General features: G+C 39.3%; 1 protein-coding gene across 22 annotated transcripts in view; it reads left to right on the forward strand.

The window, feature by feature from the left end:
- Positions 1 to 22,847, forward strand: part of SORBS1 (sorbin and SH3 domain containing 1) — a 114,240-nt gene that overhangs the window by 70,341 nt on the left and 21,052 nt on the right. For 20 of the 22 annotated variants that reach the window (XM_088144279.1, XM_088144287.1, XM_088144278.1 and 17 more), the window contains 7 exons: positions 337 to 400; positions 7,715 to 7,762; positions 7,962 to 8,091; positions 8,961 to 9,075; positions 12,446 to 12,529; positions 17,998 to 18,063; positions 18,480 to 18,581. In XM_088144279.1, the coding sequence (XP_088000405.1) occupies positions 337 to 400; positions 7,715 to 7,762; positions 7,962 to 8,091; positions 8,961 to 9,075; positions 12,446 to 12,529; positions 17,998 to 18,063; positions 18,480 to 18,581 (609 nt within the window). The remainder of the gene's footprint in view (positions 1 to 336; positions 401 to 7,714; positions 7,763 to 7,961; positions 8,092 to 8,960; positions 9,076 to 12,445; positions 12,530 to 17,997; positions 18,064 to 18,479; positions 18,582 to 22,847) is intronic. The other 2 variants (XM_088144277.1, XM_088144293.1) reach the window with 1 other exon arrangement.

The following is a 22,847-nucleotide window of genomic DNA, read 5'->3' on the forward strand; positions in this document are numbered from 1 at the left end:
TGCTGCAGTAACATCTGGGGGACTGCAAAGTCTCCATGCTTGTATTAGAATTGCATTGGCAAAACACCACGATTAAAATTGGAATTCTAGGACTGAGTCTCCTTCCTAAAACTTCCTGTATCCCATACATTCCTTGTTTAATTTAACTAATCACTGGAATAGTACAAAACAATCTACCCCAGAGTTGGAAAAATAGGTGTTTTACCTCCCCAGGTTTGCCCTGGGAGCATATGATTAACAGAAATTATTAATATAAGGTAATAGATATAAATTACTGTAACTTTGAATGGGTGTTTAAATGTTTTCAAATACTGTGTTATCTTTTTTTTCAATTAGAATACAGAGCGATCCAAGGACTGGTACAAGATAATGTTCAAACAAATTCACAGATTAACAAAAGGTATGTCTAATTTAAAACCTTGTATCTGTCTTCTTACCTGTTTCCTCTGAGATGGAACATCCTAGTTTAGTGGGGGGAGGAGGCAGCTGAAATGAATCAGGATTGGGACTCCAGGATGTGGCTTTAAACCTTCTCCCTGACAAACCTCCCCCCACCCCACCCAAAGTACAGCTTAGCCCTGAGACAGAATTCTCCATTGCTGCTCTTGGGAGGTTCTCTCCCAGGCTCAGGATGTGGCAAGGAGAAGCAGGAATCGGACTGGACACTGTGGTCCTAACCCCTAGGCATGCATCGTACCATGTGCATCCACGCATACCCTTGGCCAACTTGCAGCAAAACGAGCGCTAGCCTACCACACTCCACTGAAGCAAATTCTCGTCTCCTTTGGAAGCACTTCTAAAGCAAATCCTCTTTCACTAACTTGAATCAGAATTGATACCAAAACTGCAGGAGAATTTCTCTGCCCACCATTTAGCACTAAGGACTGGTCAATATGAGACAAGCCATCATGGAATGTGTGAAGAGCACACAGAGCTGATACGCTGCCTGTGGCTGACCTGGATTCTGCATTTTTGAAGGATGGCAGCCATTTTCAGCATTGGTGTATTAAGAGTTTCCTCTAATATATCCAACTCCATTTACAGAATATCTTTCCTGTCTGTTCTTTCCCTGAAATGTGCTCTTCCTGCACAGACCCTCCTGGAGAAAACCCTTATTGCCCTACCTACATATTCCCTGAGCTTCCTGCTATTCAGCCCAAAAGCAAAGGTACTATAAGCTTAGCAAGAATATATCTTGTTTTGTGTTTGGCTAACCATAGTTTAAACTATCATACTACAGCGTGATTCGTTAGAAATTAAATGCTATTCCAAATGCCTCCTGATATGGCATTTATGGAGACTTGTTACTCTCTCTTGAGAGCAGTGGATATAACATTAGTAGCAAAGTGGGATGCAAAAACATACTGGGATAGGAAATTGGGAAGCGATATAATTCCTCCACTTAAGCATGGCTGCTGTCCAACCCCACTGCTTTTCTCTGCTGCAGAACAAAATCCTTATTCTCCTACTTACCAGTTTCCTGTGTCTACTCCTAGCCCTAAATCTGAAGGTAATTTGTTAAGATCAATCAGCTTTTGCTTTTGTACAAACGCTTCTGCTGTCTTAATTTTCCAGCTAGAGTTTTTGTAGTTGCCAATTCTCCTTTGCTGTCTCTTAATGTAGTTGCCAGCTGCCCTTTGCTCTCAGTTGCTTGATGGTGGAATCTCTTTCTTAGCTTTGCCTTGCTCTTTCGGTTTTTTTTAATAATCCCCTAATTAATGCTGTGGAGCTTGGATTTTTTTTAGTTTTGTGTTGTCAGTTCAAGATAATTATCCAGACATCTGAAATCACATACCACATGGAGACCAGTCCATTAAGCAGGGACATAACACGATAGGGACATGTTCCACTCTTATTAAGTGGAATGAAAAATCTTGAGTGCATGTTTGTGAAGGACTTCCTTACCCAGGATGAAGCCAATGCAGCAGAGTGATGGGTGCAAGACCCAGCAAGTTTTATGTGTCACCCCACATCTCCAGGGCAGTGTTCCCTACTGGAAATTGTGCATCCATATCTCCAGGGCAGCACTCTTTATGGAATGGCATAGCATTGCATCCAATTTAGAAATGGGAAGCTTTCAGCCGTGGCATTCCTGTGGGTGGAGATGAAGCTATGGCATCTTTCACTAGAGGGTAATTCTTAGAAAATTTAAGCTACTTTGGATATTATTGGTCTAGTGAGTCATGGTGGACCACATTTTTAATCCAAAGAAGGTTTGGGTCAGACATACTTCTTTGCTGTATTGCAGAAGAGGTCCCTGGCCCAGCAGTTAAGATGCTTGATACTGGATGGTTCAAGGGTGATATTTTGGTACAAAAGCCTAATTAATTCCTCCTTTTTCTACCTACCTTGATATTAGTGGCTTTGGTATCGGAACTGTTGTTTTGTGCTGTGATGAATCATTGGGCCAAATGTGATGATAAAGGTACTTCCTCTGAAGACTGAGTGGTATGATTCTTGGGGGTGGGAGCTAATAGAGGGTCATGTACCACCACTTATTTTTGGTCAGAGAAAGTGACGTGTCCCTCGTTGCATGAGAGAGTTTGCTTTAGGTAAGGTTTGTAAACTGCTGCCTTCCCTCCCTCCCTCCCTCCCTCCCTCCCTCCCTCCTTCCTTCCTTCCTTCCTTCCTTCCTTCCTTCCTTCCTTCCTTCCTTCCTTCCTTCCTTCCTTCCTTCCTTCCTTCCTTCCTTCCTTCCTTCCTTCCTTCCTTCCTTCCTCCTTCCTCCTTCCTCCTTCCTCCTTCCTCCTTCCTTCTTCCTCCTTCCTTCTTCCTTCTTCCTTCTTCCTTCTTCCTTCTTCCTTCTTCCTTCCTTCCCTGCTTACAACTATTTGTATGGTACCCACTCACCAGGCTTTATATGGCTTACAGTTATAAAAGCATAAGAACACAATGTTAGGCAATTAGTACCCTTGCTATCCTTCTACTGCTGTTACCTGATAAAGGTCTTCCATTCCAAATGCCTGGTAGAAAATCAGTTTTCATTGCCTTCGTAAAAGACAGGAAGGTGGGGGCCAGCCTGGCTTTTGGGAGCAAGCTATGCTAAAATGAGAAGACAGCTATGGAAGAGGCTGTACAGAGTTGCACGTACGTTCCAATAAATGAATTTCTTTTTGAACTTAACACGAGTTTCAAGAGATTTTTCCTCACTGGGATTTGAACGTAGCAGACCTGGCAGAGGCCATCATCAGGCCCCTATCCTCCTGATCTCTTGGGAGATCCCACTCACAGCACTGCCTCCAGGCTAGTCTTCATGCAGCAGGCAGACGGTCCCAATGATAAGAAGGCCTAAACTATAAAGGCATTTTTAGGTAACCACCAGCATCTTGAATTGGGCCTGGAAGCCTACAGACAACCAGTGTCACTCCTGCAACACAGACCTTATTCTGCCAGGTTGGGTAATGCTGGTCAGCACGTGTGCAGTCACATTTTGTGCCAGCTGCAACTTGTTGCAGAGAGATTAAAAGGTGTGAGTTACTGCTTCAGCACTGCCTGGTTCTGGAAAAGGTCACAGCTGCCAGGCCAGCCAAAGTTGGCTGAAGGGTCTCCTGGGCATAGGCTCAACCTGCTGCCCTAGCACAAAGTCTGAGTCCAGGAGAACCCCAGGTTGTGGCCAATAGAGGTATGTACCTAGAGGATCACAGGAAGATTTTTTTTTTCAGCCTTGTACTAATATTTCCTCTTATTAGTTTAGTTAATGGCCTCAACATTAAAGCTGTTTTGATTTAAAAAATCTTGCACAACTATTATTCCAGAAGAGGGTTAAGAAAAATTCAGCTTCAGCGATAAATTCTCCTCCCTCCCTCCCTCCCTTCAGTAGGTCTGAATAGAGAAATAGCAGAGTAGAATGCAGATGACATGCTCCCCCCAAAATGATGACTTTAGACATAAATGGGGCTGCCTCTTCTCTTTATTGCAAGATAATGTATGTACCTTCATGGGTATTTTGGATCATTGAGATAAGTTAGAAAACTTCTCATTCTCCCCCACCGTATTGTTTAATCATATTGTTGGAAGGAGCCATTTAGAAGACCCAGTCCAAGCCACTGCTCAGAGCTAGAATCCAAAAAATAAGCCCCCTGCTAGATACAGATGGCTGCCAGTCTCTTTCTGAATACCTACAGTGAAGGAGATCCCACTATGTCCCTGGGTAATTAATTCTGCTAACAAACGTTAATTTTTTTCCCTTGACATTCCATTGGCATTTAATCAGTGGTGATAGATCATCATCTTCTTTAGTGCTGTCAAATCACCCCTCAGTTCCTTCAGTCTTTTTTCATAGTTCTGGATTCCTCCTTTGATCCTCTTGCAGTTTGTCTTCCTCTTTGTTAGAAAGTGGTGCTCAAAACTGCGTATAATACTAGAGCTGGGGTACAGGGCTGAAGAGTTGGGGAGTATAGCTGGAACTTAACCTCCCAACCTATAAAAATTGGGTAAAATCTTGCCACTTCAGCTTAATAAATTTTGGTGGCATTACTTGGGGGTATTGGAGAATCTCAAATTGGGTGCTGGCCTATGGGCTGTCAGTGGCCCACCACTACCATATAGGGTTTGGACTCACCATGCTGCAGCAAAGAATATTTTTCTCAATACTTCTGAAATGCAACTAATCACATGCCAGTAGTCAATCATCCAAATTACTCAAATCATAATGCAAGAACTCAGCTCACTTCTGTCAACAGCATTGGCATAGCCATTTGCTTGTAGGATTCCTTTGCTTTGAGCCCTCTTCCATGGACTGGAAAGATGAATGTGAGCCTCACCTCACAAGTTCCTGAATTTCTTTCAGTGATCTTCAGAGTTCACGGATGTAGCTGATCTTAGGAGCTGAATTAGGAGCAGGATAAAATTGCCAGACTTAGTAAGTCTTGGAAGTTGTCCCATCCCCTCTGTGTGATGTACCTCTCCAGATTCTTGAAAAATGCTATGATGTCCTTACCTTCTGTTGATATTGCCTAAAACTACATTTGTTTTTTTAGCAGTCATATCAGCCTCTCAACTCATATTTAGCTTGTAAGTGATCAGCTGCAATTCCAGAGTCTTTTTCACTCATACCTCAAAACAGAAAATCCTCCATACGCCTGTATGTTTTTGCTTGAGTGAAGAAGTTTGCATTTGTTGTTATTAAATGTATATTAAATGTCATTTTCAACCCACTTCTTTAATCTACCAAGATCACTTTGAATTTTTTTTTGGCTTCTTAGTCTCTTAGCTGCCCTATCCAGTTTTCTGATAAGCTTTTCCCTATACCAAAGTGTCATATGGCACCTTACATTATACCTCTCTCCAACATGATGAGGAGCCATTGATGAGCATCCTGGATGGGATTTCAGGCCAGCTATGGATTAAACATATAGAAATCTCATCCAACCAGACTTAAATAACTTAATCAGAATGTCATGCACACTTTGTCAGGTGCTTTATAGCATTTCCACAAAGAAGTTACTTGATCCAGAAATGAAATGAAATTAATCTGATAACAATACATGCTGCATTGTTTTCAAAATACCTAGGCATCAGTGGTTTTATGACAGATTTATGTAATAATCTTCCCAGGTAAAAGTATTGCATTATAAAAACACTGTCGAGTTACATAACCAGTTGTGGTTATATGACTATTCCTAGAAGTGCTGGAGAAGAAGCTCTCCTCCTTAAAGATCCCATGATGATCACTGAATGCAGAAAGCAAGTGCAATCCTTGTCTGCCTCTCCTTACTTTATTGGAAAAAAAAAATTCTTTGTTGTATAAGTTGTAGTTTAAGGTCCATTGACACTCTTGCTATAGAAGTTAAGACACTCTCCCATTGTCTTGGCAATATGGAAGCCTCTAATTCTTTATTCCACTCATCCCTTAACATCTGCATATCAAACTGATTTATTGGTAACAAATATCTATAAAAACTAATAGTAGGTTTTTTGTTTTTTTTTAGTTCTAAAGGATTTAACAAGTTGTTCTAGTATCTTGGGTGGCTCGGAAGCTGAAAAGGCTGCTGGTCCAAACAATGTTGTTAACAAACATTGTAGCTGTAGATATTGCCATTGGGTTACATCTGATAGATGATATTTATCTCTTAACACAGCATATGTTAAAAAATCATCTTCATCATCTATCGATGGGTCCAGAGTCAGTATCTCTGCTTCCATCCAACCTTTCCATATCACCATCTTTTTCCCAGTTTTTAATGCTGGGTTTCCCCATAGAGTCAATTTAACATGGGAAAAAGGAACAAATCTTTTTTTATTAGACATTCCATTCCATAGCTTTCTAACTGACATAATTGTTTCCAAAGATGAGTTCTGTTGTATTTAGATCCTAATACTGGCCATCCAACCTGTTACTCAGTTGAGGGCTTTTATCTGATTGATCCCTAGGCAGTATCTGTCCCCACCCCACCCCACCCCCAGTCTTCCAAGGTCAGCCACACATTCCATTACACTGAGGGATCGTGAAGACTCCTTCCTAGGGATTTTTTGATGCTTCACAGATGTGGAAGCTGGTTAGTGAAATGTAAATATTTAGAGCAATTGAATCATTGCAAGGTGGGAGGAGAGGAAGTTGAAGATTTTGGTTGTAGTTCTGGGGTATGAGATCATGGGACATAATTTGAAGAAGCAAAGGTATATGGAGTTAGCTTTGTATTTTTGGTGTTCAGTATCAGTTTAAAAAGTTGGGATTGGAATAGCAACTTGCATTTTCCATCCCCAGGTATTCCCAGGTGCCCTTTTTATTATTATTAAGGAAGACTGCTGTGATGCTGGGAAGGGTGATGTGATAGATATGTGTGATTTCTGTTAAAAGAGTTTAGAATATGATTTGAATGAATAAAGCTGCAAACATGTGTATGTATTATTTTTTTTTTATCTTGCGTTTCTTATTTTTATAAATAACTCAAGGCGGTGAACTCCTTCCTCCTCCTATTTTCCCCACAACAACAACCCTGTGATGTGAGTTAGGCTGAGAGAGAGGGACTGGCCCAAAGACACCCAGCCGGCTTTCATGCCAAAGATGGGACTAGAATTCACAGCCTCCTGCTTTCAAGCCTAGTGCCTTAACCGCTAGACCAAACTGGCTCTCAATATATGTTAATATATTATTAAACACAGTGGGACTGAATTTTGAGGGAATGCACATAGGATTGGATTGTAATACTGATAAGGTGGCCTGGTTCATATGCTGTAATGCAGTTTAGCGCAGTAGCTGAACACATCTGGTTTGATTTGCTGTTATTTAGAAAGCACATTACTATAGTTTATTGAGAATCTTGATTTAATGTTACATGTAAACCAGATCTCATGCAATTGCCCCACTGAGGCCTTCATATATCTCCTCTGCTTACAGAAAGAGAAAAGCCAGCTCCTAGCCTCCCCTTTACACATTCACTCCAAAGAGTTTCAGATGCATATTTACTAGGACCAAGCTTAGTGATATTCACAGATAGTAATGGGGGTGCCATGAAATCTGTGTGGGGATTCACGAATATATGAATATTGAGTGCATTTAATTCTGGGAGTTGTGAACCCACTCATATATTCCTTGCAATGTACTGATGGCTGCTTTTGCGTAGAGAGAGCAGTGTGTTTGTTATTAATGAAGCTGCTGGAAGTGATACCAGAATTTGCACTTGGAATCATAGAGTGGCAGAAGGAAAAGCCATAGTCATAATATGTGTGATGGAATACCTAAAATGATAACAAATTATGTTTTTTTTTCCAGATGAAGATTCTGATTCATATTTTCCACAGGACTCCTTTGGCAAGGAATGTAAGTATTTGAACATTGAAATGGGTTGAATGCGTGCTAAGTTATAGATTGCGTGAAAGAGAAAGTTACATGATGTACTGAGCGAATCTTCCTCCAGCTGAAAAAGCATTATATACTTAGAATACAACAAACCTTAGTTTTTGGGAATATTGGTACCTTTGTTCTCCTATAAAACTTATCTGACTTTGTCCATTTGCAGTAAGAGCACAAACTTCAGTGCCCCGTTCCAAGAGTGAGAATGATACCATTAACATGGACAAGATGATGAAGAGATCTGCCACCTTGCCGCTGCCAGCTCGTTCCTCATCTCTTAAATCGAATTCTGAGAGGTAATCTTAGATAAGAACAGTTGGAGTAGCTCAGTGTGATACAACTAAATTGAAAACCAAGTTTTCCTGCATTTATCATTCTCAAAATAAACTATAGTAAGCGCATAAATTTCAAACGGAATTTTCATCCAAGTCAGCATATTTAGGGTTCATCTTGTGTTCTGTTTGCTGTGGCACAGAGATACCTTCCAGTTCTACATATTCTTATGCTGTTGCCTCCATCTCATCCCCAGCCCATTGCTGAAGTAGCCTAGAACCACCTCTGGTGGTTCCATTGTGGAAACGATGTTGCCATTTTTCTCCTGACCCAAGACTTTTCATGTGGAAAATCCAGGGTGCCTCGGGGATGACCCTGGGGACGATGGATGGCAATCTTCTCAGCTCCAGTTTAAATAAGTGGTGTCTCAAATGTAGTTTGGCTAAAAATTGGCAATAGGCTCAGCTGAGCTCCCAAAGTTTGCCAATTGCTTTGGGAGGGGGGGAGTTCCTGGGGAACAACAGGAGCGTTTATTTGAACAGGGACTCATTTACTTTTTATTACAAAAGGCAATACAAACCTGTAGTACAAATAAGAAGAGACCTGCTAAGCCCCACCGGGTTCCTCAGCAGAACCACCTATATGAAGCAGGTTTTGTCACAGAACACAAGTGAGAATGGAAAAGAAATTACAAATTAAGACACCGTTTACAGTTTGGTTTGTATTTGTAATAAACTATGGTTCGGAGAATTAGTGAAAAACAATTCAATCCGCACACAGATGAAACGGGATGAACCTTCCTCTCTTTTACTTTTAAGCTTCCAAAGAAAAAGTTCATTGCTCTAACATGAACAGTTGTGCTTTATTTTTCTTTCCTTTTTTTCTTTTAAAGGAATGATTGGGAGCCTCCAGACAAAAAAGTGGACACAAGGAAGTACCGGGCTGAACCTAAAAGCATTTATGAGTATCGTCCAGGGATGTCCTCAGCTCTGGACAATGAAACATTGGTAATGTTAATTTGATTTTACTTTTATGTGCATGTTTTCCATTGTGCCCCATAGGTTTGGTTCCTGTTTGAAAACCTGCTGAGAAACTGGCCAAGAGTCGAGGTTTTAATGCAGAGAGGCATAACTAGTAGTACATGTGAGGTTCTCTCCACAAAGCCCTGGGAACAACCTGAGAAGCCCTGTTCCTATGTTGGGCCAGAACTGGGGCAGCACACTGAGGGGCAGAATAATCCTTGACGGGACTGCTTTTCTCGGCTTGTCATGCCACCGCACACAGCTTCCTCTTCTGAGTGGGGAGTACGAAGGCACTGCTGCACTCCCTCCCTCATTGAGTCACCACCACATCACAGCTGGCAGGAGAAGGGAGGAAGAACAGGGAGAGGCAGGTGATGTCCCATTTTCACACTGGCAGGCAGGCAGGCAGGCAGGCACCAGCCCCCAGTTGTCCTCTCTCAGGTTCTCTACTGGGGGAAAGACACTTCGGGAGAAAGAACAGTACTCCTTGTGCTACAGATGTAATTATCTGTAATTATCATTATCGTTCAGATGATGAAAAATAGTGCTGTTTCCCCACTGCCCTGTAAATAGGCAGAAAGGGAAGAGGATTTCTCTCCTCTGTGTCAACTTTTTTTGCTGCAGGATCCCAGTCAACAAGGAAATAGACTATCCAGTTTTTCCTTAGTGGAGGGAAGGGAAAGGAGGAATGTTCTTCTTTTTTTTCCCCTTTGGCTAGAGTAGCCAAACTACTGGGGAAGAAAACATTTTTTTTTTTCTCACTGTTTTTGATACAAGATGGAGGAATATTTTCTCTCTTTTTCTGTTAGTATTTTGTAAATACTAACGGTCATTACTGAATGTACACTGTTTGCGCCTCCTGAAAAGATCAGCACAGGGGCTATTTCCTGGAGCTCTCTGTACATGCAGCAAGACATAAGAGAAGGAGGAGTTACAGAGCAATTCAGGTTGTTAGACTGGCTGTTAGTAAGCCAATCCAAAATTTGAGAACTCCTTCCCAGGCTGGTAGGCCAATAGATAAAATATACCCTTAAGCCCTATATGGTGTTTCTCCATGCTACATCTTCTATATGTACGCTACTTTTAAAGAACAGTAACGTAGCAGAAGATCATTCAGAAGTTTCTGCAATCAATAAACAAATCTCAAATAGCAATTCTATGAAAAAGCTCTGCAGGAAAGTTGGTGGTTTTAAGTAATTCTAATTCTGTAAGACAGCTTGACTATATTTTAAAGCATGACTAATGAATCTGTGGTTTGCATGTCTTCCCACCTGCAGTATGGCCACTGGAGTAGTTTCCTTAGTTGATTCTGAAATTCAGTGGCCAAGGGCCTTTTTTAAAAAGTTGAGTGGTTTGGAAGAGTTAAATGCAGTTGCTGAATATAGATCTGTGTCACTGTACAATGCAGTGATAGATTTGTCAAGAACAAATTTGCCAAGTATCTTTTCCTCTTTTTTATTGGCTAACTTTCTTAATAAATTGTGGGAATGCTGTGGACATAATAACATACTGATTTCAGCAAAGCATTTGGCAAAGTTCCCTATTGATTTTCAGGTTAACAAGCTAGTTAAATGTGAGCTAGATGGCATGACAGTTGTGGGTCCATACTTCCTGAAAAAATGTTCTTATTGAAGTAGAAGGAGGTATCATATGGGGATACCCAAGCCATTAAGTCTTGGGATGACTCTTTTCAGCGTGTTTACTAATTACCAGAGTAACAACATGGAGAGAATACTTAACAAATTTGCAGGTAGAACAAACGTGAACAGGATTGCTAAGAGGCGCAAACAGGTTCAAAATCATCTTTTGAATTGTTTTTTTAGGAATTTAGATTTAATAGAATTAAATTTAACAGAAACAAATGTGAAGCTTTTTTCTAAGGAAAAAAAAAATGTAGGAAAATGCCCAGGGGTAGAATTGGGTGTAGCTAGCTTGGAAGTAGCACTTGTGAAAAGCATCTTGGAATTGTGGTTGATAATCAGATCAATATGACTATGATATGGACGCAAAAGATGTTGCAAACCTGGGGTTGTATTAGCTCCACTATCCATATTCTGGGTTGATTATACTGTATCTTGTATACCATACCATGTCTTAAGAACTGTTGCATGTATACTTTATTTCTTGTACATTGATTCTGTGTACTTCTAAGAATTGCATCTCATTAATTTTATGTTTTTCTCTTAACATGGAATACAATGACAAAATGTGATCCCTTCTTAATTGTCATATTTTTCCTGGTATATCTAGTTCTCCGATATACCATTCTTAATTCTTATTTGAATTCTTAACACGTATTCATGCATGAAATGTTGGTGATTTCTTAGAATAGAAGCTTTCAGCTCTCTTTTTTAGGAAATTATCTATTTCCCCTAGCAACTTTGCCATTAACGTATCTCCTGTCTAAATGTATCCTCTCTAGTGTAGAGTTTTACCATTTAGTGTGCTATTTGTGAGAGAGGCCTTCTCACTTACCCATATGCTGTTAAAGATGCCATACTCTATATAAATAAGTCAATATGTTGGAGTGGAAGTGGAGTAAAAGGTGAATTATATATAGAGAACGATATTATCCAGCAGTTGGGGAAATAGTGATTTCGAAAATTTCAGGTAAATTGTTTTGGAGATTAGAGAAGGAATTCTAGACTTTGCTCACTTTCTGTTTTATTAGTGGAAGGACAGTCATACTTTTTCATTCCTCCATTGTTATTGACTGTTGACTATTCAGTTTATCATCTTCCAGTCATTTCCCCATGTACTTTCTGTTTTTGCTTAGCCAATGAAGTTGTACCACTGGATATTTGGAGGAAGTGATTATTTATCTTGAAATGTACATTGAAGTTAAATATGCAGGAATTAGTTTATTTGAATATTCTTGGTATTCTAATTGATAGAGAAAAACTGATATAAAAATGGCAAGGAAACATGACAATTACCACACACCACTATAAGTAATAGAAAGTTTAAAGGACTCTGTTTTCTTCTAACATGACATACATTGTACACCAGAATGATATCTCCTACTTCTTTATTAGTTTATCTGTTTTGGAAAAATAACACAGAAATATTACATATGGAGAGCTTACTTTTTAGGAAACACCTTTTTTTAGTGATAACCGATTCAATCCCATTTTTGTTTACTTAGAAATGAGTTTAATTAAACCTATTCTCAGTGAAGTATGCATAAGATTGCAAGTGTGTTATTAAAGTTATGGGTAAGACCTGCCAGTTGAATAACTAGTAAACTGTGGAAAAGAATGACAGAATGTGGCACCATTAACAGTCCTTTCCTATGCATTCTTTGCATAATATTGTCCTTCTCTTTCTTCCATTCTTATATTACCAACCCCTTTAGCCTCGGGATATAAGCCCAGAAGAGGTAGATTTAAAGAATGAGCCTTGGTATAAATTCTTTTCGGAATTGGAGTTTGGGAAACCGGTAAGTTGATAGTCCCAAGCATCAATAAATATGACTTTGTTATGGATCATTGTCTTTTCCATCTTCATTGTATGCCTAATGGAACAAAAATCAGCTCATTCTGGTTTAGCCAACTTAATAACACTGTAAAAAGAATATTTATGTTATAAGTTGTAGTCCATCTTATTTATCTTTTGGAAAATCATGCAGGCCAGATTTTGAAAATCAAACTGAAAGAATATTAACAAATTTGTAACTATAAGATAGTGTGGATGTTTTCTAAAAAAGTCTTCTGGAATTACATTTCAAACTGTGGTTTGATTCTACAACCGTGAGGTGTAAATTCAGTTACCTTGTTTTTCATACGCATGTGCTTTTCAGTGTCTTGCTTTCTCTAGCAAGTGAGAAGGGAGAATATCAGAAAATGTTCTCATTTCAAAATTCCCATTGTTGTTTTGTATTGAATGAAATTGGTGGTTAGGGAAGGCAGACTGTCTTATATGTGAGCATTGTATGGAATGTATGTAGGGTCTATTTTTCAAAGGAAAATGTACCAATTAAAAGTTTCTTCCAAAAGGCAATTTGATAGTTGAAAAAAATATTTGTTCAAATGCAGTTGTTGGTTTATTGCCTTTCTTCTCTGAAGCTGAAGGCAGTGTACACAGAGTTGGGCTGAGACAGTGGTTGACCCAAAGTCATCCAGTGAGGTCTGGGGTTTGTTTCCTCTATCTAACATCTTACTTATTTTTATAAAGTGGCAAATTATTATCATATGAACAACAAGAAAACGCATACAGTTTTCTATATAAATCAGATTAGGAGACTTAATTCTTATTGATACCTTGATCAAAGGGAGGCAGTTGGTTCCCTTTCTTGCTCTTTGCTTTCATTTGTGGAACTGGTATTGGGGAAAAATACAATGCATGGATAAGATTTTCAGGTAAGGCAAGGAGTTGTTATTTTGGCTTTCTTAATTGACAAATATTCTTATGAACTGGCCTGAGCAATAAAGTGGAGGAGGACCGGATATCCAGGAGTAAGCTCTTCCATTAAAGGTTCTAAGAAGGCTTACCCCCGGGGCCTCTCTAGACGGCATTCCCTTAAAGAAGGGACCTTTACCAAGTGCTCTCTGGATTTCTGTAAATGTAAATAAAATGTAAATAAAATGAAATTTAATTTAGTTTTGTCCAGATCCCACCTGCTATTTTTGGAGAATGATCAAGTGGAGCTCTCAATCAGGAAAAAAAAAAAAGTCCACCACTGACATAAGAGGAAAATTATGTCAGATTACTCAGCATGATGAATGTAAGGCATAAGCTTGGAAATGAACTGCTGTGCCAAATTGTAGCTAGCAGCATCCCCTGAAAAACCCGTCCCCCAGTTCCATAATCAGCCATGTCATTTAAAGGCATCAGCACTGCTTTTTGATGTAGGATAATGATCAGATTGGCTTCAAGAGCCCCAAGTAGCCTTTTGCACAACCGTAAAATAGAACTTGGCAAACAAAGAACATTTCATAGAGCAGAAAGGTAGAAGTTGCGACAGAATATTGGGAAGCTGGGTTTGACAGTAGACCCTAATCCAATATTCATTATTACAGTTATGGACAACCATCACCTAGAAAAAGGAAGCAGGGAACATTACTGCCCTTCCATCCCTAAATTTTTTCAAAGCCAATAGCATTGCAACTAACATAGCCAAGAAAACCCAAAAAAGCTTCACTTGCTTTCCTAGATTTTACTTCGGCATAATAGAATCTCAGAGTCATAGAATTGGGAAGGACCACTTAGACTACTGAGTCTAATCTACTGCCCATTGTAGCAATTTAAATTAGAGCATCCCAAGCAAATCTATATCCAGCCATTACTTGAACAGATCCAGCAAAGGAAAGTTTAGGTAACTTGATCCCATTGATGAACTGAAAGAATAAAGTAATAGCATTTGGATATTTTTAACTGAATTTCACTGAATTAGTCTATGTAAGAAGTTTCATTGTTCAGAAAAGCCAAATCATAAAATGAAGGAGGATCCTTGTGTAAGGTTTCTTAAGCTCCTAGAAGAAATATTGGATATAAATCTGACATAATAATTCATGAACATTTTCTAAAAATTCTCTGTACTGTATATTCCACCAGGAAAATGTGAAGAGCAGGTTCAAGGTGCAGAACTTAAGGTTGAGACTGATAGAAACTCCATTATTTTAAGGAGTTTAAATCTCCAAGATCAAATGAATTGCATCCAAAGGCAATGAAGGAATAGCTGAACCAGGCTGGCCAAACTCTAGGTATTATCTTTGACATGCTCTGGAGAAATTAGTAAAGTGTCAGATGCCTGAAGGGACATACTATCCCTGTCTTCTGATGAGGAAAAGTAGAACACAGGGAACTGCCAACCACTGCCTCTGACATCAGTATCTGGGGAGATTCTAGAGCAGATCATGAAAGATTCTGTCTGTTAGAATGTTAAAAGCACACAGTGATCACCAGAAATCAGATAAAAAATAGAAATTAATTTAAGAAGAGAGAGAGAGAGAAAGAGAGAGAGAAAGAGAGAGAGAGATCTCAACCTGCATTCATTGGAGCAAAGTGGTAAATTATGGCCCATAACTTTTAATGAAGAAGCTATCATCTTGTAGTGGATTGGTTCAGGCTGATAATAGACACACACACACACACACACACACACACACACATGCAATTTGTATATCATTTATGCCAGTTGTTTTCCTTGGTTGCCATTATATACGTATATTTATTATCATTTGCTTGTACTTGAGCTTTTAATCCATGTTAATCACTCAGAGTGACTGTTGCTAGATGGACGACCGTATAAATTGATTGAAAGAAAAATAAATAAACAAATTGAAGAAATAAGAAATTTAAACATCCATATTCAGTAATTCTATCCAAAAAGCTATTTGTCTAGACCAATGTAAACTGTGGGAAAAGCTTTGCTAATGTAATTAAGAAATAGAAAGTAGATTTGAATAAAACTATCCAATGTACAATTTTTCAAAGCTCTTTGCTGTTGTGTTGATTCCTCATCCAAAATAATGTCATACACTTTTAAATATGATTGATCCAAGAAAGATGTACTTTGGTCTTCCAGTGTTTTCAATACTAAATTTGCTAGTTTATTGCACAAGGTTATTCCAACAATAAAATTAATGACTAAAACTTGTTGAGGCAAAGTGAATACGTGAATGCCAACCAGAGATGATAAACGCTACCAATTTGATTATATATGCTTCCATGCAATCTAGAAAGGTTACATGACTATTACAGTACAATGTAATTTTAGAAGATTTCTGGGGAGAGCTAGTTTGATGTAGTGTTTAAGGCACCAGGCTAGAAACTGGGAGATTGTGAGTTCTAATCCTGCTTTGGGCACAAAGCCAGCTGGGTGACTTTGGGCCAGTCTCTCTCAGTCGTAGGAAGGACTATTTCTGAAATCTTGCCAAGAAAACTGCAGAGACTTGGCCAGGCAATCACCAGGAGTCAATACTGCCACGAAGGCACACGTAGATAGATAGATAGATAGATAGATAGATAGATAGATAGATAGATAGATAGATAGATAGATAGATAGATAGAAGAATAACTCTGGGAATTATCTTTTTGGTTGATTTTTCATGGCTTTCATGAATTTTATGCCCTTTTAGGAATTCCTAATTCTCTTCCCAGAATTGTTTATACTTTCAAGAAAAAGTCTAAAATATCATTATAGTTGACATGAGTTTTATATAATATTGTAGAGGCTTCAGTAAGTACGGAAACTATTTGTCAAATGTTTTAATGGCAGTAGTAGATGAGATTCAGTAAGCTTATGGTGAAAAAAATTCAACTGTCAAATAAAATGAGAGATAATCCGAGATTTGATTACTCAAAGAACTTCAGTGCCAGTTCTTCTTTAAAATACATCCACCAGAAATAATTATTTCATCCTTGAATGTATACAATTCTGTATCTTCCCATTCATTGTATGGTACCAATTTATCCAAATGCTTTAAACCTTACAAGGAATAAGCGAAAAAGGAAAAAGATCAAGTGCCAAAAGCTATCTCCAGCTTTCTCAAACATCCACAGTAAATTATAGATATGGATTTGTAGTAGTGAATATTCATTTCTAGAATATTCCTGACACCTGGAGAATCCAATGCTAATTCATTGTGTAGCAACTAACGATTACTAGCATTTCTAATCACATGAATGTTTTAATTGAAAAGTAATAAAATAATATTTCAGATTTAATATGCTTATAGACCATGATTGCTTGAAATGTTACAGGTATCAACTACTAGCTCAGGCCTTCCTTCTGATAGGAGTTTTTTGTGCAGTTGTTCAATGAATAAGCTACATATTTACGAGGATTTATTTCTTGACCCGTCCTGCAAGATTTCTGCAGGATATTTTTCAAAGGCCTTATTGAAAACAGGAGGCTGTGGTAAATACTTTTTGGTAATTGTTAAATCATCTTCATATCCTAGAACAAGTATAGGAAAACTCCTTCTGCCTGAGAAACACATTAGAACAACCAGGACTAAGTGATCTTAAGACTGTGACCTCCTGCCCTGCCTGGGGCTTCTGGGGGCTTATCCACTGAGGTGGGCATGATTTTACCCCAGGGAAAGAATTGGATAGATTTTATGGGGTGGGTGGATTTTTTTAATGGGTAAAATGAATACTTTAAGTCCTGTGGAACCTATCCTGCTTTTGTGTAATTATATTTCTCCCCTTAACCCATCCAAATATTATAAAAAGTCAGAAACTTTCAACCCTAATCTCTCTGGGTGTCCTGGGATCTTGAAAATAAGGGGCTGGCATCTCACCTACCTCTGACTGAGGTTCTCTCAATCGTGGCAAATAAACTGTGTAAGACAGAGCAGGCAAACTATTGGTGACCAGAGATGGCCTCCCAAATGTCTTGGGACCCAGAGTTGGTCTCAAAATGTTTATGCTATATACTAAACTAGTTTCTCTGATCTTATTCAACTTACACAGTAGTATTGGTAACAACTCTATATGTTCATTGTGTCACACCACCATCTCTAGAAACTCCATTTGCTAATACGGTATGTACGATCTTAAAGACTAGGAAGCTTTGAAGAAATAGAACTATCCCATTTACATTGCATAAACATACTTGCTTGATTATATTTTGGGAAAAAGAATTATTTTTTTAAAATAAGCTGATTTCTTTACCAAACTGTATTTGCTAAACTACTGTTCCTATGAGAATCACGGAGATTGTAGCAATTACAAAGCTGTTATTTCAAGCAAAACAGAGCAGAGCCACACAGTCCTCTACAATCTGTGGTTGTGCTACAGCAGGTTTACTTTCTCTTTCTTTTCACTTTCTCTTTTGTTTTATTTCTGATGTGGAGACAGTTTCCCCCCAGTAGACTCTTTCTGCACTAGCTGAGTTTCCATATTCTCTGTGATGTCTTTCTTTATCTTCATTTCCTCATTTCCTCCTCTGCTTTCCATCAGCCTCCAAAAAAGATATGGGATTATACTCCTGGAGATTGCTCTATCCTTACTAGAGAGGATAGAAAGGTAATTTGAATATATAATGTATACAATATGGTTGTGTGTGTGTATATATATATATATAGCTTATCTTTCATCTGTAGCAGTGTTTGAATTGGAGTGCTTTGAATTTAATTGAATTTATATATGTGATGGACTGCAACCCCCCTCCCCGAAAATATTGTAATCTTCAGTAGATCAGAGCATCTTTTGTTTTCATGATATGCAGTTGTTCTTCTAGTATGAATGCATTTTTATAATTATTTTCAAATAAAAATTAGGACAAAACTGATCTTGAGAAATTCAGCAGAGAACCTTCTAAGCTGTATTTGAATACATAGAAAGTATTGGAATTTTGTCTTATGTATTCCATATTTTCCTATTAAAAGGGTCAGAATTAATTCTTTCACTTCAACCTTTCCTCTTTTCCAATCTTTAACCAGGTTGATCCAGGAAAAAACCACTGCCTCTATCGTACTGAATTAGATGCAGAGATAGACAAAATGGAGAAGCTTTATAAAGCCCCAGATCAAAAGCAACTGAAGGTATTTCATGCTGCTTATATTTTAGTTCTAAACTTTCTAATCGAGATGTTGCTGGACATCAACTGTTCTTGTAAGCAATAGTACCCTAACCACTTCCCCAGTTACATTAACAGTCTAACCAGTAGTACATAGGGGTCACGTTCAGACCCACTCCGAAACTATGTCAGGCTCATACAGTCTCTCCTTTCCTTGTCATCTTCTGGTCTGTGATGGTGGATGCTGTGGATTGCAGCAACTCAAGCAGAGAACAGGGCCGCATGAGGTAGAGGAAAGGCTAACAGCAGACAGAAGTACAATTCAGCAGAACTGCAGAAGTCGAGGTTCTGAATGTAAGAATAAAGACACTCCATTCTCTTCATGTACATTTTTCTGCTGCAGGAGAAATCAGAGCCAGTTCAAGGAAATAATAGGGTTAGGGACCCCTGCTTCACCTCCAACAGTGTCTGAACACAAGACATCCTTTTTAATTTGCCAGAGGAATGCCCCACTTCTTGACAATGTCCATAACAATGTCCTTCCTGCCTCTAATTTGAAGGGCCTTCTTGCCGCCTCATTTTTTCTAATGAGGAAAACCTGTAAAGCCTGCAACGTGACTGGCACTACTAGGTCAAGAGGCTGCTAGCTCCACTTTTGCAGTTGGGACAATCTGTTGCCCATTGGAGAGAAATGCCACCCTCTCTCACCACCTCCTGTGCTCCATTGAATCTTTCCATCTCCGGGTGAGACAAAGGGCTGATAGAAGGCGGTAATGAGCTGTCAGTTCTAGTGCTTATATATGCATTCTTTGAAGCCGATCTTCCTTTACTACCCTCCCTTCTGGTTTAATAACATGCCATTCAGAAAAGTGCTTGAATGCAAGTCTGTTACTTGCTTATTCATTCAGGTTTTTTATGCTTGTAAGTATAAGGTTGCCATCCTGCTGACCCTGAAAAATGGACTTCTGGCCCTTTAAGTGCATTTTTACATCTTTTTTTTCAGTCGGTCTTCCCCTTATCAGCATCTCAGAAGGGATTTTGTTTTTATACACTGCTAAACAAATGTAGGAAGATGATGTTACTAAGTTATTTTTCTTTTTATTTGCAGCTTGTAGAAGCTCAATTTAGCTTTAAAACCTAAACCCTAAATTTTGATTAATTCTAAATGTATTTTTTTAAAAAAATAGCTGACCTCATGAAAGTACAGTATGCTTGAAAGTAAGGTTAATCATGGTTTGTTCCCTGTTCATAATCCATGCAGCCCAAGGTTGGAGCATGCAGGCCAAGGTTTGCCTTGATTAGTTTTTCTAATAATAAATAGTAATCTATCATGATACTTGAATTCAGCTATTGTTTTCACTATTTAATCACTTACAGCTATTGCAAATCATAAAATTATCCCCACCTTTCTGTGTTGTGTAAGCATTTAAAGCAGATTATAACAGTAAAAGATGCAGACTATAAAACATCACTCTAAAAATTAAGAACAGTTGAAGACAGCAATAAAATCATTACCAGTAAAATAATACTGATTAACATTGAACAATTAGCCATTAAAAGCTTGGCAGCAGAGGTTCATCTTTGCCATCCTCTTCAATCCTGGGAGAGGAGCGGGAGCAGGCGCAGTTGGTGAGTTTTCTCCAGCCCAGCAGATCATCAGCAGGAGGAGAACTTCGGAGGGGCCTCTGCTGCTGGCTTCTTTTAGGGAGAGGGAGTCCCGAGGATAGAGTGGTCCTAGGCTGTTTAAAACATTAAGGCCAGCATCAGGGCATTTATTGTTGGCACTGTAACATGCTGAGCATCTCCTGATTGTGGCTATCAGTGGATCAGATGGCTATTCAAATCAGATGAATAATTAAATACAGGCTTAAATTGTGCTTGGTGGGCACTTGGCAGCAGTGGAGATCATTCAGCAGAGGCATCCTGCAGTCCCTGTACACCGTGCCACTTAACAGCTTGGCCGCTGCATTTTGTACCAATTGCAGTTTCTGGAGTCAAGGCTAGTCCTCTGTGAAGTGTGTTGCGTAGCTCAAGACAGATTGCAATTGAAGTGGGAGTCACAAAGTCTGACTATAATTACAAAGGGTTGCCAGTGGTACATTAGATGTAGTTATGCAAACATGCTCCTGTCACAGGTACCACCCCAATTCAGTTACAGTTGGAGCTTAAGAAGCATTCCAAAACTGGGAATCCTCGCTCTTGAGGAATGCAATCCTATCCAAGACAAGCTTCATTTCAGTCACCCAGTCAAACTTTCTTCTTACTGACAGCACCCCTGTCTTGTTTGGGTTGAACTTCAGCTTGTTTTTTTTTGTTTATTTATTCAATTTGTATAACCACCCATCTCACAAACATGACTCTGGGGGGTTCTTCCTCATCCTGTCATTATCAAGCTTAGGTAAAGTTCGGGGTAAATGATTATTTTTGTGGAGTGGGATAGTAGGAAACAGTAGAGCTGGGTGACATCACCATATTGATAGTACCCCAGTCCAGATTCTGAAAGACCTCCTTCAGTGGTTTCAGTGTAGATTTGATAGCATAGGGGACAAAATAGAACCCAATGGGACACCATAATTTAATAACATAGATGTCAAATACAATCCCAGCAGGAAGATCCTGATCCACTGCAAAATAAGGAGGTTCATAGCTTCAAAATAAGGAGGTTCATTGTTCCTATAAGTTATTTTCCATTTGCAGATCTTGATGATGTGGACAGGGGGTATAGGAGGGGCCACCTCTTGCTTGCTCAATCCTTACCCTTCCTGGGTGATTAAATGGCCTAGATGAATACTGTGGTTGATCATCCTGAGAGGTCCAGTAGGATTGCTTTCCCTCCTATCCCAGTCACTGGTATACAATAGGTCATTCACTTAAGTCACCAGTATCACCTCAGTACAATATCTAGGATAGCCAGAATTCTGATTGAAACTAGTCAGTTCCATGAAGATGATTTTGTAGCAGTAAGGCCACAGCTTTCTTATCATTTTTCCCAGGAATAGTTTAATTGAGACTGACCTATAATTGGAGAGATTTTCTTGGTCAAGGGATGGCTTTTTCAGTAACAGTCTTCCTTTCAGCAGGCAGAAACAAATTCTACACTGATGGAGAATAGTCACCTCTCTTAATCCATGGTTGATTTAATCACCCTGTGATTAAAGATCTGCAAATGGAAAATACAGTGGTACCTCTACTTACGAACGCCCCTACTTACGAAATTTTCGAGATATGATCAGCTCCGGCCTCAAAAATTTACCTCTACTTACGAATTCGCCTCGACTTACAAGCCATTTTCCGCCCGTTCCACGTGGTCCGCGGCCATTTTTCCGCCCGTTCCATGTGGTCCGCGGCCGTTTTTCCGCCCCTGACACATGGTCTGCGGCCATTTTTTCCGCCCTGCTGTGTGGTCAGCGGCTGTTTTTCTGCCCCTGATGAGTGGTCCGTGGACGCTGGAACGGATTAACGGTAATTACATTGAACCTTATGGGAAAATTTACTTCGACTTGCGACCAACTCGACTTGCGATCAGAGTCATGGAATGGATTAAGTTCGTAAGTAGAGGTACCATTGTAACTCATAGGAATAATACTATGAACCTCCTTCTTTTACAGATTGGCCAGGGCTTCAGCAAACAAGTTGGGACATTCTCCACAGTCAGGAGACCATTGGGATCCATAGGTGTTCATGTTGGACCAGTTGTCCATCAGTGCAGAGGTTTATAGCAACCACCAGTTTAGAACTGATCAAAGAATCAAACCATTATGCTGATGGATCTAGGAAAGCTGCATTTTCAGATCACTGACTCCAAATGAACAGAATGTTAAGTCCAGTATATGTCCCATTACATGTGTCGAGCCAGATACCAGTTGGGATAGGTGTTGTGGCAGGCATGAAATATAGAGTTGTTCTTGACTGGGCAGTGGATACTGAAATTCTCCAGAACAAGAAGGCTAACATGGGCCAGTCCAGTGATAGTACCCTTACAATGTCCTGTCACCCATTCAGACTAGCAAACACTCAATATTGGAAGACTGTCGGATGGATTTCCTATAGACTGTAGCCATTTCCTCACTATTCAACCCTAGCCTGGGCTATTACAAATATCTCCTCTGTTTGACAGGGTTCCACAACCCATAATACACCCCAGCTTTGTGTTTTCATTCAGGATCGAATCTCTGATAATAGATAATTTACCAGCAACTGAATTAACATTAAAAAGCAGAATATTCCCATTGGAGGGCACATCTTTGCTGTCACTTAGATTTTCTTGATCAGACTTCAACCCAAAAGGAAA

Source organism: Python bivittatus, unplaced genomic scaffold, assembly GCF_059951505.1.
Source record: "Python bivittatus isolate LINGU-HERP-01145 unplaced genomic scaffold, Pbiv_v1 ctg000400_np1212, whole genome shotgun sequence".
NCBI classification, from domain to species: domain Eukaryota; kingdom Metazoa; phylum Chordata; class Lepidosauria; order Squamata; family Pythonidae; genus Python; species Python bivittatus.